The sequence below is a fragment of the Euprymna scolopes genome, chromosome 46, assembly GCF_053919585.1.
Source record: "Euprymna scolopes isolate OS-2025 chromosome 46, ASM5391958v1, whole genome shotgun sequence".
Classification (NCBI taxonomy): Eukaryota; Metazoa; Mollusca; class Cephalopoda; order Sepiida; family Sepiolidae; genus Euprymna; species Euprymna scolopes.
The window spans coordinates 95,021,254-95,039,589 of NC_136527.1; the positions used below are offsets into that span (position 1 = coordinate 95,021,254).

Below are 18,336 nucleotides of genomic sequence, written 5' to 3' on the forward strand. Positions count from 1 at the left end.
GTATGCGTGTGTGCGTGCGTGCGTTTCACCAAAATAGGGTGGCCTCTCCTCTCTTTATTTTGGTTTGTATATTTTTCATGTTGCAAAAATGCTCCCGGGAGATCTTTTTAGGATTCTGAAGGTTTGCTCTTTTTTTACACTTTTTAAACGCAAAAAATGTAAACAGGCAGTTTACGATTTGAAAGGCATCGTTAAAATCGTATTTTTCGCTAGTTCTTTCAACTTTATATTTTTACTTCGTCGTCTTCAAGTCCAATGTAAATAAGTTCTTGATGAGCCGTTCCTCTTAAGTAATCCAATTTACCAAATTGACACTTCTAACGATTACTATGATATTGTCCAATTGACTACTGTACACACTTTAACCCTTATCCTCGAGTTGCCTCTGGGGCTTGATAAGTAGTGATTCCTTTATAAAATAAAAAAATATTTCAATACTATGATGGTGAATCTATAGTCAGTCTGTGCTAATTTTCTTTGCGATATTCGTTTTCAGCATACCTGAACAAACTGAGGGTTGGCCCCTTTCATATGCCACCTATTCAAACATGGTCGCCAGGGATTTACATTTCACAATACACGCATTAATAAAACTAGCAACAAAACTAGTAGTCTGTCTATCTGTCTCTGCTAATTTTTCTTTGCGATATTCGTTTTCAGCATACCTGAACAAACTGAGGGTTGGCCCCTTCCATATGCCGCCTGTTTAAACATGGTCGCCAGTGATTTACATTTCAAAATACACGCATTAATAAAACTAGCAACAAAACTATTTGTCTCTGCTAATTTTCCTTGCGATATTCGTTTTCAGCATACCTGAACGCTTTTAAAATCAACATTTCGAATGTTAACGTAACACACACACACACACACACACACACAAACAAACAAACACACACACACACACACACGTAAACTCATTGATAGTGTCTACCGTCGATAAGCTAGTTGTAAATTAGATTACTCTCTGATGAGTTTTAGTCTAGCCACACTGTGATACAGCGGAACAGTCCGTCTGTTTGGCATAACTCAGTGAAAGTGTCGACTGTCGATTAACTAGTTGTAAATTCTTAAAGGAGAAGCCCCTTTAAGAAGAGACTTGAAGATAATAATTATTGTTATTATTTGTTGCTATTCTTATCGGCCAACCTGGGCCGTGCATTGTAAACAAAAATCCATTTCAAACTGAACTTTTTCAAAACTTAGTTCTTCTTCAAAGTGACAAGAATGCCGACACTCGACCGTATGTAGTGGTCGCTACATCAAAACAGCAAATTAGTGACGACCACTAGACCACCGATTCAAAGAGCTGGAACAAAGGAAGCAGGGAACAGAACACATGCAATAATAATATTTATAGAAAAGACTGAGACAAGTAACATCACGTCTGTGTGTGAGAGGGAGAGAAGTTGCAGAGAAAACTCTATGAGAAGCCAAGACCTGGAAGGGTGGACATTCTAAACATAGCAAATATCACAGCCTGATAGATAAAAGGCCACCAATATGGTCAAACTAATTGTCAAGGACGTATCATCGACTTGTATGAGCAACATCTACTTGAGTTGTGTGTAAGTTAGTTAACGAATTAAAAAAAAATATTAATTCGTGATAAACCTGTTCTTTCGGCAGCCTGTAAGATCTCATACAGACAGAAGGAGTGAAGAGTTGTATCAGCTGTGCGTCGTATTTTGCAGTTGAGATGTTCTTGATTGTAGAATGTAGAGTGTTGGCAGTGTGGCATTGTTGCCTCTTGTTTTTTTTTAAATCACAAATACACATAGGATGAAGACAATTTTTAATAAGGGACATAATCTCGGCTAACACCGTCAAAGGGAGATAATTTTGCTAAAACAACCTATTTGATTTTATTTATTTTTCTAAATTTATACGATCTTTTCCAAATTTAGGATGAGTTCAAAAAAGAAATCCGGTTCCAGCAAAGATTCTTTTTATTTAGCAGATGCCAAACTTATTCCACGGATTCGGCAGGTAAACAACGCCATTTTTTTTTTAAAAGAAAACATTTTTATTTTTTAAAATTTCTAATCGTTTCTCGCGATCACCAACTAAAAATGCGAACACGTGTTCTCTTGCACATGTTTCGACATTATCAATAAGGATGTTTTCTTTTGTGTATGAATTCATTTATAAATGAGAGTTCGTTCTTTTTTAGCATAGTGGCTCTTAAAAACAAAATAAAACCGCGGTGCTTTTATTTTGTTTTTTTTTTTTTTGTATATTCACAATGACACTTACTTGAAAAAAAAAAAAAAAAAAAAAACACGGAAAAATCGGGAAACACTATTGGGACGGAATTTCGAAAATCATAATCCGGTACTAGTGCACTTGCTGATTGATCAGCGCTATTTTTTAAAATCGTATTTCCAATTTTAATAAAAGTTTTATGATATGTTTTTTTTTTATTCAATTGTAAGGTTAAATTATACAATAGGTACAAAATACCCTCCCCTCCCCATGTTAAGAATGGCTTTTTAAATAATAACGTTAATATTTCAGCACGGATCAATAAGTGCACTAGTACCCATAATCCTGAATTTCACATGAAAAGAATCGTATCTACGTATTCCTCGTATTTTTAAGATGATTATATCCAAAAATTACGAAAATCGATAAGGTAGAAAATTATTTATTAAAGAAAATAAACAATAGACTTTGATGAAAACGATCGTAAGACACAGGAGAGTTCAAAAGGGAGGTAATTTTCCGTTTTGTTTAAACAAGATAGCAGCAATTTTTCTCCTGCTAACACGATTAAAGTTTTTTTTTAATAATTCAGTAATATTCAGGTAATTTCGACTGTATAATTTGGAAGGTGGTACCATTGTAACTTATTAGAATTGACAAGAAAATCAGTTGAGACCATTGTTTTTTTTTTTAAATCTGAAAACTCCATTTATCGACTACAAAATCTCGTGCCAATTCTGTAGAAGCACCGAAAGTCTATACAGAACGAAGATGTCATATTCCAAAAATCACTTAAACCGATCCATTAGTTTTTTTAAACTAAGAAAATCCAAATTTATGATTTTACTACTAAATTGTTATTGAACATAAGGCTGATAATGCTTATTAAGAGTCGACAGATCAAGTTTTTTTTTATTTAATTGTTTTAAGCAAAAACGAGGTAAATATACAGATACGCTACAACAGAACACAGACCACTCTAATTTGTTTTTATATAGGTAATTGAGGTCGCTGACAACGAATCTGATAGTCAAACTTGGGGCAAATTTACCGTTTGCATGGTATTAACCCCTGAACCCACGAACTACTTTCCACTATTTTGTAGCTTCCGTTTACGTTATGAGCGCGGTGTTCTGTTGTAGCGTATCTGGATATTTACCAAAAACAATATTACGTACTTAATTGTCATGGCGAAAAATTTTCGGCGAAAATAGTAATAATCCAAAAATGACGAAAAATCAATGAGTAGAAAGTTATTTATAGTTCTAAGCAATTAAAAAAAAATTGGGTAAAATTGCGTTTTTCGGTGCAAGTCTATAAATGATCCACAAGTAATCTTTTTTACTATAAAAATCTGAAAAAAAATCTTTATAATGTACGTACTTGTCACTGCATGAAGATGTCATATTCCAAAAATCACGTAAATCGATCAAGTATTTTTTTAATTTAAGAAAATCAAATATTATGCAACATTTTATCGAAGAAAAACTTCACTCCATCTTGTTTTTGAATGATACACTGCTAGCGACACCTATTGGGAATGTTTGGAATATAAGATCAGCAAGGGGCAGACAATCGACTTTCCACACTATAGAAAAAAAAAACTTGGAAAATTAAGACATTTATAAGTTTTTGAGGATGTTGAAAATGAAAATAACGTTTAAAATTCCAGCAAACGAGTAGTTTCCAAGATATGAAGAAATGTTAGTTTAAAGAAAGTGAGGGATCACTTTTCTATAATAATTTAACGTATAATGATCACTCACTTTATGGCCACCACTAGTAAATGTAAAGCCCTGAATATGATAATGATTTCTGTTTCTTTTGTTTCGACAGTATTTGTCTAGTCATGGAAGAAGCAAAAGTTTTAGTGTTGGCACGATGGCCAGAGATCTGCAGTCGTCATATGGGTAAGCGAAAATCAAACTTGAATTTTTTTAAATTTTTTTACCATACCAGCGTATTAGATTCATCCTTTTTTTTATTTTTTTACATAGGAGTCACCACTTATCAAGGTCCAGAGGCCACTCGAGGATAAGGGTTAAAGAGTGCACATTATCAGAATCATAGTAATCGTCAGTAGTGGAGATTTGTTAAATTTGTTAACTTAAGTGGAACGGCTCATCAAGAACTTGTTTGCATTAGACTTGAAGATGGCCATTAATGATGACTCCCAAGTTAAAAAAAAAAACAAAAACAAAGGAGGGGTGGGGGTGAATCTGTTACGCTGGTATGGTCATGTGGAATGTGTTCCAAGACCTTGAATCTTTACTTAGTGTTTTTCCTTTTTGAAAACTACCTCCGCAATTTCCGGGACTATACTCTTGTGGGAACAAGATGTTTTTTTTGATTGGAATTGTTTCATTGTACCATTGATTGGTTTGGCGTCTCAAATTATCTCTTGCAAAAAAAAAAAATGCTTATTTTTGCTTGGTTGATTATCTCCCTTATGTAAAATTGTTCATGAACTCCTTTAGCGCCTCCTTTTAGGTGACGAGCTGCATGCCTAATCATTGAAGACGTCGCTTTAACATGACAGAAATTTAAGATTGAGATGTTGGCAAAGAATGAGTTTAGTCCTCTCCAATTGCAAAAACTTAGACACCAGGGTCGGAAAATGGGATTGAGAAGTCAGTGCTCCCGAAGAGGGGCACTCTGATCTGCAAAAAGAGTCTGGACAGCCCTGTCGGGATTCTCCGGTAAGAGCGCCTCGGTGATTAGCAATAAACCAGCCGTTTCTCAAAGAGAGAAGGCAAAGCTTGGAAGGGTGGACCTCTTAGAACTGCACAGAACTAAACTTCTACTGCAAAATCGTATCCGGAACCGTATCATTACAGGAATGGTCTAATCTCTGTTGGTTTTGGGGGCCCAGCATAAATCAGTTTAATATGGAGGCAATTCAGACCCTCTCTCAAAAAGGAGGGGCAGGGAGGCACTCTGGAGTAGGTAACTACTGGGAAGACGGCCGAACAAAGACGTACTCTATTTTCATCGAAGCCTGACGTCATATGTCAGTAAAAATAGGTAAGATAGAAGGGGTCCATTTAATCATGGCCGTATATCTGAAATTGAAAATTGTGAACCTGTGTTGTTGTCGTTATTATTGGCTCACAAGGAGCCTTCACATAGTTTCTCCTTGAAAACAGCCTGCGCTGTTCCCTGAAAGCTGAGTGACAACATGTCAGCACTCTCCATCTCTTTTGATAAGATTTGCAAATAAATTTGCATTATCCCAACAGCTGCTTACCATCGATTTCTCGTGGCAGCGGCTATTGGTCTTCACTGGAATTTGAGTAGCTTTAAGCCTCCTCAAGGTTCCAATCAACAGAAACCAGATCATTATAGGAATGGTATGATCTCTGTTAATTCTGGGGGCACAGGATAAACATCCCTAGCCGAGGTAAGGTGGAACATGGTCAGCAAGATGCGACAGAGATATTCTTGTTAAAGATTTCCAGCTTCTGCCGATCAGCCTCATTGACCCTCATGCGTCTTTCAAACTTTTCTATTCAAAGTCAATCTTTGCTATTCGCACAGATCACCCGCTAGTCGTTGTTAAAACCTTAGTTTCCGCTAAATCAGCCACGGTCATTGTCTCGCTACCATAGACGAAAATCAGCCAGATGACAGGTAATTTGTCGTTATGATTTTTCCGACGTTTATTGTTTTGATTCTAATATTTGTGGCCAAGCGAAATCGTAAAATGCAAAGTACCTAATTTATTTTTATTTATACATTTAATTTTTTTCAGAGATTATAACAGGAAAAAAAGGACTGCATTCTTGAAAAGTGTCGAAAGAGGTTAGTGGTACATTTCCATTTTCTTTTTCTATCAGGATACGAATTGCATTTTTTGTAAATCATTAATTTTTTTTATTTTCATCAGGATACGAATTGCACGCATTTTTTGTAATTTGAGGTGTGTGTTGAGCAAAAAAAAAAAAATAAAAAGTGGTGGTAGGTAGGCAGGCTTGAACCCGTGACGCGAAGGCGAAAAAGAAAGTCGAGGTGTGTGTAAGGGTGTTAATTGAGCCAAAAAAAAAAAATTGATATCAACCTAGAAATTTCTACGACTCAGCGCGGTACCTAAAGCACCTAACCTTCCGGTGATCTGGCAAGAACCGATGTGTCAACGTGATCTGTACACACGTGTATTTTTGTGAGAATATACTTTATTTCCTTATAATATATACTAATCCTTATTTAAGAAGCTCAGTGTAATTCCAAAAGGACATAATGTAAACATGTTATAAGGTATTTACAGCTTCTTTTCCAATTTTCGGATTTTTTTTCATGGATGAATTGTTGCTATTTCTTCTGATGAGTTAAGGGCAAAATAGATTCACTGATTGATATAATAATTAAGTGATTGATTTTGTGTTACGAAACACATACTCTCAAGAATTGCATAAGTCAACTTTTTCTTTTTTTTTTTTTTTTTTTTTACAAGGTGGTCACCACTTATCAAGGCCCGGAAGCCACTCAGAGATAAGGGTTATTGCATGTACAGTACGTTAGTGTTGGAGATCTGATAAAGTGTCTTACTTAAGGGGGCAGTTCATCAGGAATTTGTTAACATTGGACTTGTAGACATCCAGGTTGTAGTCAGGTGGGAAACAGGCAACCGGAACAGAGTTCCACAGGTGTGCACTTCTAAGAAAGAAGCCTTGTTTATGGAATCTACGTTTTGATTTTGGCACAGATAAAGAGTGGGGCAAATTTTTGACAGTGGTTTCAGCTAGACGGGTGAGGGAGGGGGACCAAAGATTGGAGCTCAGACAAGCACCTGCCATGGTAGTAACGATAACACAAAGACAGGCTCGCAAGAAAGAGAAAAGGGCATCACCCAGTAGGCCACGGAGCCTATTTTGTACTCTGTCAAGGCAGGATAGGCTGTTTTTAGCAGCTCGTGCCCATGAAACTTTTGCTGTCCTGTTTATTATTTAATCGTTTACTTTACTAATCGTTTTCTTGTTACGAGTACTTTTACGGGTCTGTGTGTTTATCACCGTTCTTCCATATACGGGCGTGGGTGTGTCTGCATGCTCTTGCGTGCAGTTCACTGTTATATGTGTGTGTGTGTGTGTGTCAACATTTTTTAGCTTTTCTATTTATCTACCACTTACCTAACTTTATGAATATAGAATTATCTACTTTTTTAAATTTGTTTTGAATTCTATTGCGTAGCCTACGAAATCATTTGTAAGGATGAACCATCTTCGGAAGAGGCGGATGATTTTACGAGTCAGTTGGAAAAGAAGCACATTGCTAGTAAGAAGAGTGGTTTCCGGTAAGTATTACTGGTTATTGATTGATTATTACTGATTATTGATTATTTTAATAAAATAACTCTTTAACACTAGCGGGACCTGTAGAAATTCCACAGGGGACTGCTTCATATCTAATATATTGATGTTGGCATTCTGTAGATGTTCAGCGTGAATGGAGACGCCCTGATATTATTGTAGCTCTTTTGTTAAAACTGCAAAAGTGTTTATACATCGGGATTAGTGGCGCCAACTAGTTAAAAGTACTCTTTTGGCAAGCATGCATATAAAGAGCACTTTTTTTTTTAGTTGGTGCAATTACCCCTGGATTTGGTGCAATTACTCCGAAGTACGGTATGTAAATAACAAAGCGCTGTTTGCAATCTGTTTACATTGGACTTGCAATTTGTCATTTTGCAGAGGGAGGCAACTCTCGTTTACTAAGAGATTCGTTTACGTTTTCATTAAATTTTTGAGCGAGCAGCTATGGAACGTCGCAGACTGAGACACCAACGAGCGGCGACCACTCATCATCCAAACTCAAATCCTGTCTTCCCGTGCTCTATCTGTGTAAAGCAGTGTAGACGACGCATCGGGCTTCACAGTCATCAACGGAGACATAGAGTCAATTTTTAAAAAAAAATGGAGACATCGTCATCCACATGGATGGTTGGTTGTTTTTGTTTTACGGCATATCAACGTTTTTCAGGTTATTTAATGCCGAATCTAGTTATTTTGAGGAACGATTATTTAATGGAGTATATTTGTTTTTTAAGTCGGATTCTATTTAACTCATAGTTAGGACCCTAACAGGGTCAGAGTGGACCTGGGAGCAATGGCAATTAAAGGGTGGTTCCACACTCCCCAAGGCCCGCAAGGTGGGGGCCTCACCATCAGATATAGTTTTAGGTCATATCCAGGACCCCAGATGGATGGACTATCATAACTAACTAGCTAGCTTGTCCAATCAAATAACGACACTTTGTTACTGCAATACGATCAGGGGAAAAAAAACGTTATCTAAATATCTATCCAGTTATGTGTGAACTTGAAATTCTGATCTGATGTTTGGTTTTCCGTCTTCCTTCTCCAGATACAGTGAGGATTGCATCGATGCCGAAAGCGACACAACGGAGAAAAGCTTTTCCTCTGACAACGCTGATTACGTCATGTACAAGGTATTCACATTTTAACATCGACATTTCTTTTTGCGTTAACATTTCTTTATTGACTACGTGTATGTCTATGCAGTAGAACCTCGGGATACGGTGGCCCTAGGATACGTTGTTTTTTAGTTTACGATGTGGAATACAATGTTTTTCAAGCCCCTAGTTACGGTATTTGCCCCGCCTTACAGTGTTATTTATAATGTTATTTGATTATATACATGTGTATTATATATTGTACTGTATTTTGTGTTGTAATTTTTGATATGTACTTTTTTTTAGCCTCCACCATACGGCGATTTCACCTTACGATTCCAACCCGCGAACAGATTAATGCCATATTCTGGGGTTCTACTATATATATATACATATATATATACACACACACACACAGACATACATACATACATGTAGCCAGCATTGTATAATTGAAGAAACATATTTTCACATATATATATTACTAGCAAAAGTACCCGTCGTTGACTGGGTTCAAAAACAGCCTACAGAAAATGGACTCTGATTTATGAAAGTATGATAGGTTATCAAAAGGAAGGGTTGTAATGAGATAGCTTCGAATTTGGGGGTATCAAAACCAAAGCAAAATATGATGAAAGTAAACATAAAATAGATAAACCCCATAATTTGTTATACCATACCTGTTCACACTGAAACACTTATCACAATATTCTGTGGATCTATATTAAAAAACCTTGTTAAACTTTGTGACATATTTCCATTCTATGGAGGTCAAGCGCAAACGAACACCCCATAATTTTATTATACCATATTTCTTCAAACTGAAACATAATTATCAAAGTATACTTACGCAGATAGATATGAAAAGTCTTTATTAAAGTTTGTGCCTATTTCCATTCTATGGAGGCGAGGCGCGAACGCAGACCCTACAATTTTATTATACCATCCCTATTTAAGTTAAAACATACTTATCAAAGTATTATTATGTACATCTATATCAAAAACACTTGTAAACGTTTTTTTTTTACTTTTTAAATTTTTTATTTCCATACTTTGTGGACCAGGCGCGTATGCAGACCCCACAATTTTAATGAATCATCATTATGCCAGATCAAACATACCCATTCCTGTGTCTCGATACATCATTATATGTGATCAGTTTTCTATAATAGTCAACCATATAGGAGCCTATTCGTGACCAGACACAACACAGACGTTCAGGTTTATATTATATTATATATATATATATGGAAATTTCTCCTTTTATATATACCAATCCTTTAATTTATGAAGCTCAATGTAATTACAGAGCATATAACAAATAAATGACAAAAGTCTATATTCCAAATTTTAAGATGTTCACCATCTTACCATTTATTAATGCTTTATTCTGGAGTTCTACTCTATATATATATACGTATATGTATGTCTGTGAATATATATATATATATATATATGAATTATTTACTATAATAATAATTTTTTCCTGAGTTTTTATTTTTAATTAAAAATTTTTTTTTTATTTCTCATTTGCTATTCCTAACGTTTTCGTATTTTCCGCAGGACACAAACGCAATGAACAACTTCATGACCTCCATCTACCAGAATAACAAAAAGACGGAAAAATCCAGCAACGTCATGGAAGTACCAAATGAAACAAACGTTTCAAAACCGACATTACCAACCTCCACGCCTTGCAAGCGGGTTTCGTCTCCGGCCCCATCTCCGACCCTGTCGGTCCCTTCTGCTCTCACTGGCATGTCTAGTTCCTCGAAGACACCATCCCATCCACCCAGCCCTCATCACAAACCGTCTCTCACCCCTTTGTCCACACCAGTCGCCTCTTCCACTCCTTACATAATGAACCACTCTCCCATACATATGGCTTCTAACAACAAAAAATCCAATACTAATCGTTCTTATTTGGCAGATGATGTAAATTTGACCAAAAACAAAATGGTGGATGGAAATCGACTGAAAGCTTACGATTCCAAAAGGTTCTCAGCTCATGATGTAACCCCAACTCAACCGAATGAGAGGAGAAAGAATGCGACATCAGAAGTTGTCTCTGCCGTGAAGGCGTCCAAGGTTGGTATAATGTTCGGATTTCTATTACTTTGATCTTATAGTTTCGTATACATTCATGTCATGATTGTTGAGTTCCTTTGACCTCATCCCCCTACCGTCGATATCTCACTAATCGTAATTTTGCACGTGTCGCTTTCATGCAAATTATTATGATTGATAAGTATTGAAAATATTTGAGGATTTTGCTTCTGTTTCTGAATTTTTGAGATGAGGATTTGTTTTTTGGATTCTTTGGACTGCTGTTCTCATCTTGAATGTTATGGTTTATATAATCTCTAACCTTCACGTATGTCTTGTCGGATTCTGTAATCTTTTTGTCGAACCCTGGGAATCTTTCTATCGAACTCTGGGAATCTTTCTGTCAAACTCTGGGAATCTTTTTGTCAAACTCTGGGAATCTATCTGTTTAACACTACATTCAGATTCAAGTTTCTTAACAACAGCATCAGTGACAGTTGTTGCTGGTATGTATCGGACGACTTTTAGAAATTAACTTTGAAAATAACCTATCTCTGGCCAGGTCTTAATTTATCCATCTTTCTTAATTGATCCGTTTGCACTCAATGATCACAACTTGGATTTTTTTTAAATTTTGCACAAACATTAGTCATGGTAAAAGTAAATTTTTCACTTGTGAAAGGGGGACCCCACATGCTCAGCTTGTTAATTCTTATCCTTCAGGTTAGAGACAAGTGGTGAATTCCAATTAAAAACAAAGCCACTAATACTGCTTATTTATTTTTTTAGGATGCAGATGTTCCATCATCAAAAAGACCGAGATTGTCAGAACGTTCACGGCAAGAACAACCAGATAAAAATACACAAAGCAAAGGTAGGTTTTAAGATTAACTCTTAATAAAACTCTTTAGAGTAACTTTCAATTTGCATCTTAAAACGGTACACTTATATCCAGTCTATTGCTAAGGTCGTTGAACAAATGATTGGATCATTTTATCGCTCCAGAAAGCACCCAACTCCAGATACAAGCCTATATCTAAGATTTCAAGTGTGTAGACCCCAAATTGTCGAAGGAGTTTGGTAGGGTTGTCAACAGTCAAATTGTTGAACTTTGACCCCCTTAACAGCTTAATTTCTGGCCCAAAACCAATCACATAGATTTTCCCAAATCTCAGTACCCTGTATATCAAATTTCGAGTCTGTAGACTAAAAATTGACAGAGTTATTGCGTAGGGAAATGTACACAGACACGTTCGCTTTTATAGATATATAGATTTGGCTTGTGTAAATTACATGATAAAATATTTGCTCTACTAATAAGAATTTTAGTATTGAACACTATCGGAAATATCTCTACTTTATTATTGAGTTTTAATTTATGTTATTTTTGTCTTTTTTTAGAGTTTGGATTTCAGATTTCAAGTACAACTTTTGCTGATGTTGGAGGTAATGAACAGTGTTTATTGGTACGTAATTATTTTACTTATTTCCATCTTTGTAGCTGCTTATGGTACAATGGGGAAAGCGGTGGCTGGTTACTTTTAATACATCTAAAACCAAACTTCTATCTTTACATCATCAACACTCTGATCCCTATCTGGCATCAATTGAAATGAATGGCTCTCGTCTTGGGGAGGCTCCATGTTTTAACAAACTTCTAGGCTTGACCTTTACTCCTGATCTGAAATGGAACACATGCATCAAATCCATTGCCAAGGCCACTGGAAAAATGGTAGGATCCTTCTACCGCTCTAGTAGATATCTCACTCCTGATGCAATTCTCTACCTATATAAAAGCCAGGTACGGCCAACGATGGAGTATTATTGCAACATCTTTTTTTTTTTTTTTTTTTTTTTTTTTTATTCAATTTTCACTCCAAACAAGGCACAGTGCCACTTTGAAGCAGGGGGCTACTATTAGGGACTTAATTAGCTGGGTCATTATGAAGGGAGAAGAGTAGAAAGATGTTTGTTAACATTACACTTGAACTTCTGCATATCATTGCAGTTGGGAAAGCAGAATCCCGGAAAGGAGTTCCAAAGACCAGCAGTTCTGGGGAAGAAACTATTGGAGTAAAAGGCTTTCTTGCACCTAGGGATCTCTACTGTAAAGGGATGAGACTTAGTAGCTTGTCGGGTTTGTCGGGGGTAGTTACGTCGGGGAGGTACAAGTGTTTGCAGTTCGTCAGAGCATTCACCATTAAAGTATTTGTAGAACAGGCAGAGGGATGCCACAGTTTGTCGATGGGACAGAGGCTGAAGCCTAGATGACAGTTCAGGACCTATCAGGTTGGCGACTCTCTTTTGAACCCTGTCCAGGAGCGAGAGACAAGCAGCAGATGCACCAGCCCAGATGTGACAACAGTACTCCATACATGGGCGAATGGTTGCCTTATAGAGGTATAGGATACTGTCAGGCGTAAGTAGTTTTCTAGCACGGTAGAGGGAGCCAACCTTCCTTGCAGCAGCCTTGGCAATGCTCTCAATGTATCTATTCCAGTTCATATTCCCTGTAAACGTTAGGCCGAGGAGTTTAAAAGAAGTACTTTCAGGCAATGTGTTCTTGGCCATTGCTATTGGTGGTAGAGAAGGTTTCTTGTAGTTATTGAAGGAAACAAGCTTAGACTTAGCAGCATTGAATGTGACCAACCATTTTTGTCCCCATTCCACTACGGATTGGAGGTCATCCTCTAGTGTTTCTGCCATTTCCTTGGATATGTGTTCATTTGTTATAGAGAGTGGTGTCATCGGCAAATATACCCATCTCCAAAACAATTTTATCAGGGAGGTCATTTATGAATATCAGGAATAATAGAGGTCCAAGGATAGACTCCTGAGGTACTCCCGCATTTATGTCATATTGTTTGGATGTACGACCGTCGAGGACAACTTTGATTTTTCTATTACTTAAGGATTTAATTACTTTATGAATTCTTCCAGTGATTCCATATGATCTAATTTTCCTTAGGAGACCATCGTGCCATACCCTGTCAAAAGCCTTAGATATATCGAGGGCTACCGCTCTACCCTCCCCTGTTTTATCCAATGAACGGTATATACGTTCAGAAACTACAGTTAAGATATCTGCTGTTGAACGGGCTTGCCTGAATCCATATTGTTTGTCAGTCAGGAGTTTAGCAGCTGTTAGGTACTGGACTAGGGCTTGATTAACTAAGGACTCAAATATTTTGGCGAAAAGCGGGAGGAGGCTAATGGGGCGATAATTTAGTGGGTCAGTTCTTTCACCAGAATTCTTGAAGACTGGTACTACAGAGGCAGTTTTCCAGCAGTCGGGAAAACAAGATTCGTTAAGGCATTTATTGTAAAGTTTGGAGAGAACTGGAGCAACCACGGCAGAGCATTTTTTTAATAGCACAGCCGGGATGAGATCTGGTCCACATGCTTTTGAGGTGTCTAGGTTTTTTATAATAGCATGTACCTGAGAAGGGGTGATTTTCAAATCGTCTAGTGTGGCGTCTGTTCGCAGAGGAAAATATGGGAGTGAGTGGTGTACCGAGTTCAGTGTGGAGTTTGAGGCAAACCGACTGGCAAGCAGATTAGCCTTGTCAGTTGCCGTGCAAGCAACCTCATGATTGTTTGTTAATGGGGGAATAGTTGACTGCCCATTATTAACTACGCTTAACGATGCGCTTTCTGGTGGTTTCAGAGTAATCTGTCTTAGCTGTCTCTATCATTCTCTTACAATTATTTCTAGCTTCTATAAACTTCTGTTTGTTTGAGCTGGACTTATGTCAGTTGAATCTGCGGAACGCATGCTGCCTTTGACATATGGCAGCTGCACAAGCAGAAGTAAACCATTGGGGAGAGTGGGGCTTGCTATAGAATTTCCGTGCGGGAACATGTGTTTCAATAGCAGTTTTGAACCATTCAGTGGTCTCATTTGCACACTGTTTCGCTGGAAGAGTAAAGATATTTTGCCATGGGGCATCTCTGATGAGCTCCCTGATGGCTTCCCAATCAGCCTTTTTGTAATACCTCGTTGTTTTGAGTAGTGGGTCTTCAGTTTTAGGGTGAGAATTTAGGCTGATTTTTACCATTATCACAGCGTGATCAGCATTTCTGAGTGGGCTGTGGGCATTTGTTATACAGTCATTGGGAACCGTTGTCAGAAAGAGATCTAGAAGTGAGGCATGTTGATCATGCTGGCCTGGGTAACGTGTTGGAAATGTAACCAACTGAGATAGGGAATGGGATAAAGAGAAGCTATGTGTTGCGCTACCAGCTACATCTGTGTGATTAGAGAATCCTAGCCAGTTACTGTGGTGGACATTGAAGTCACCAAATACATGTATTTGTGCGCTAGTATCGAGGGAGAGTGCTATATCTATGCTGTCTGAGACTTTGTTTATTAGGGTACAGTCTTGGTTTGAGGGAGAGCGGTAGAGAAAATACAAGTAGCTAATATTGTGTTGCATATTTAGTCTGAAGCACATAAAGGCCTGGTCCTCTGATTCTAGTTTTATTTCTCTAGTCAGGGGGAGGGTGTTACGAATATAGACTCCAAGTCCATGCATATGTCTGTCCGAATCCTTACGGTAGAGTGGGAGATAACTAGGCATGTTAAAGTGGTTAGAGGGAATGGAGGAGTGAAGGTTAGTTTCACTTAATGCTAAGATATCCGGGGTGTTTACAAGGAGAAATGACTCAACATCATCTAAGTTAGTTCTAAGCCCGCGGATATTAGTAAATGCAAGCCTCAAGGGAGGAGGCAGGAGATGCTAGAAAGACCTTATCATGCCTTGACAGAGTTTAAAACAGACTTCGTAATCTAGTGGTGGATGCCCTTTTCTCTTTTAAACGTTTTATTTGTAACACAACTTGTTCCCAGGTAACATCGGACCTGTACAACTAAATATAATAAGATATTTTTTTTTTTTTGTTATTTTCATCTTTCTAGGATATATGCAAAATTCTGGTCCACATGAAACATCCAGAGATCCATCGTCAGCTGGGTGTCACTCCTCCACGAGGTCTTTTACTCCATGGACCTCCAGGCTGCGGAAAGACGTTACTGGCTAATGCCATTGCAGGGGTAAAAAAAAAAAAATCACAATCTTTGTTTTTTAAATTTTTTTAACAGGCAGGAACATTTCCAGCGATCACCACTTTGAAACATCTCTGCCTTATTAAAAACGCGTAGGAACACGACGTTGTGAATGTGACCACACGCATGCATAAAAGCAAAGGAACTATGTTTACACTCCGTCGCGCTCGAATACGGTGATCAGTCCCGAAGAAGCAGGCAGGCACTATAAAGACATTTACCTGCCAATACCAGACCACTTTCTCTCCAAATTTTCAAGTGCAGCACGTCATCATGAGACATTAATACACCCAGCATGGTTTTACGTGGGTCGCAAATTTGGAGTCGGCTTTCAGCTGTCATGTTTGCTGAATCTTCTAGATAGTTTTTATTTTTCGATAATTGTTGAGCATTTGTGCATTTTAGATCTGGAGGACACTTTTTTTCTTGACTGGATAGAGGTCCTAATAGCGAGTTACTATCCAGTCATGGCTGATGGAACAAGAACATGCTACCCCTATGAAGTAAATAAAGGGTTCCACTTGAAATTATGTCCAAATTCCTGAGTTCGACAGAAACATTCCCGAGTTTGACAAGATACACCTAAAGAAGGTCGGAGGTTACATCGACTGAAACGTGAAAATCACACTCAAGATGAATCTAAATAATACGAGCTGATTTTATGTTCTCTCCTTCTGCAAACCAGGTGCTTTGCCTGGGTTGATCTGGTCAATATAAGATCTTTTTCTTTTCTTGTCGACAAATCATCCAATTCCATGATCTTTTTGTGGCCATCAATGACAGATTCATCTACTTCTGAAGAATTGATCTATGAAATGTTTATGCCATTGTTTCATAATATCTAACCAGTACTCCTGATCAGTGCTGAAGAATCCTTTGATTTACGACAACAGAAGCAGAGGACGGACCAAACACCGACCTTTTTTTTTTTTTTTTTTTTTTACACAGTGATCACCACTTATCAAGGCCCGGAAGCCACTCAGGGATAAGGGTTATTGCAAGTACATTACGTTAGTGAGGAGATTTGCTGAAATGTTTACTTAAGGGGGCGGTTCATTAGGAATTTGTTAACATTGGACTTGAAGACATCCAAGTTGTAGTCCGGAGGGAAGCAGGCAGACGGAACAGAGTTCCACAGGCGTGCAGTTCTAAGAAAGAAGCTTTGTTCATGGAATCTGCGTTTTGATTTAGGCACAGATATAGAGTGGATGAAATCTATAAGGTGGCCAGAAAGTGGGTGCTCATTTTAAGTTAAATTTACATGGAAACTGATCAACTACTTTTCGAAAAACTAATTTCTTCATATCATGAAAATCATTTTTTTGCGACGGAAACGGTTTTAAGATTCGGTTTTAGCACACCTAAATCTACAAAAAAATTATTTTCTTATATATGGACGTGAGACGGGCCTTAATTTAAAATAATACCAGCGTGTATTCAATTGAAATTTCTAAGTCCAAACAAGAGGGGACGTAGGTATAGGTAGATGAGAATCCTATAGACCAAGTCAAGTCAACGTGTATTCAATTGAAAATTTCTAAGTCCAAACAAGAGGGGACGTAGGTATAGGTAAATGAGAATCCTATAGACCAAGTCAAGTCAACGTGTATTGAATTGAAAATTTCTAAGTCGAACAAGAGGGGATGTAGGTATAGAAAGATGAGAATCCTATAGACCAAGGCAAGTCAACGTGTATTGAATTGAAAATTTCTAAGTCCAAACAAGAGGGGATGAAGGTATAGGTAGATAAGAATCCTATAGACCAAGTCATCTACACGTGTATTCAATTGAAAATTTCTAAGTCCAAACAAGAGGGGACGTTGGTTTAGGTAAATGAGAATCCTATAGACCAAGTCAAGTCAACGTGTATTCAATTGAAAATTTCTAAGTCCAAACAAGAGGGGACGTAGGTATAGGTAAATGAGAATCCTATAGACCAAGTCATCTCAACGTGTATTCAATTGAAAATTTCTAAGTCCAAACAAGAGGGGACGTAGGTATCGGTAAATGAGAATCCTATAGACCAAGTCAAGTCAACGTGTATTCAATTGAAAATTTCTAAGTCCAAACAAGAGGGGACGTAGGTATAGGTAAATGAGAATCCTATAGACCAAGTCATCTCAACGTGTATTCAATTGAAAATTTCTAAGTCCAAACAAGAGGGGACGTAGGTATCGGTAAATGAGAATCCTATAGACCAAGTCAAGTCAACGTGTATTCAATTGAAAATTTCTAAGTCCAAACAAGAGGGGACGTAGGTATAGGTAAATGAGAATCCTATAGACCAAGTCATCTCAACGTGTATTCAATTGAAAATTTCTAAGTCCAAACAGGAGGGGACGTAGGTATAGGTAAATGAGAATCCTATAGACCAAGTCAAGTCAACGTGTATTCAATTGAAAATTTCTAAGTCCAAACAAGAGGGGACGTAGGTATAGGTAAATGAGAATCCTATAGACCAAGTCAAGTCAACGTGTATTCAATTGAAAATTTCTAAGTCCAAACAAGAGGGGACGTTGGTATAGGTAAATGAGAATCCTATAGACCAAGGTAAGTCAACGTGTATTCAATTGAAAATTTCTAAGTCCAAACAAGAGGGGACGTAGGTATA

At 37.5% G+C, this 18,336-nt stretch overlaps 1 protein-coding gene across 1 annotated transcript; it reads left to right on the plus strand.

The window, feature by feature from the left end:
- The first annotated feature begins 1,812 nt into the window (after positions 1-1,812).
- Positions 1,813-16,252, plus strand: LOC145270931 (nuclear valosin-containing protein-like). Its single transcript, XM_080126479.1, has 9 exons — positions 1,813-1,989; positions 4,042-4,115; positions 5,957-6,006; positions 7,393-7,495; positions 8,566-8,650; positions 10,178-10,702; positions 11,450-11,534; positions 12,062-12,126; positions 15,579-16,252. The coding sequence occupies exons 1-9, from the start codon at positions 1,909-1,911 to the stop codon at positions 15,756-15,758; spliced, it is 1,248 nt and encodes a 415-aa protein (XP_079982605.1). The 5' UTR covers positions 1,813-1,908; the 3' UTR covers positions 15,759-16,252.
- The last annotated feature ends 2,084 nt before the right edge of the window (positions 16,253-18,336 follow it).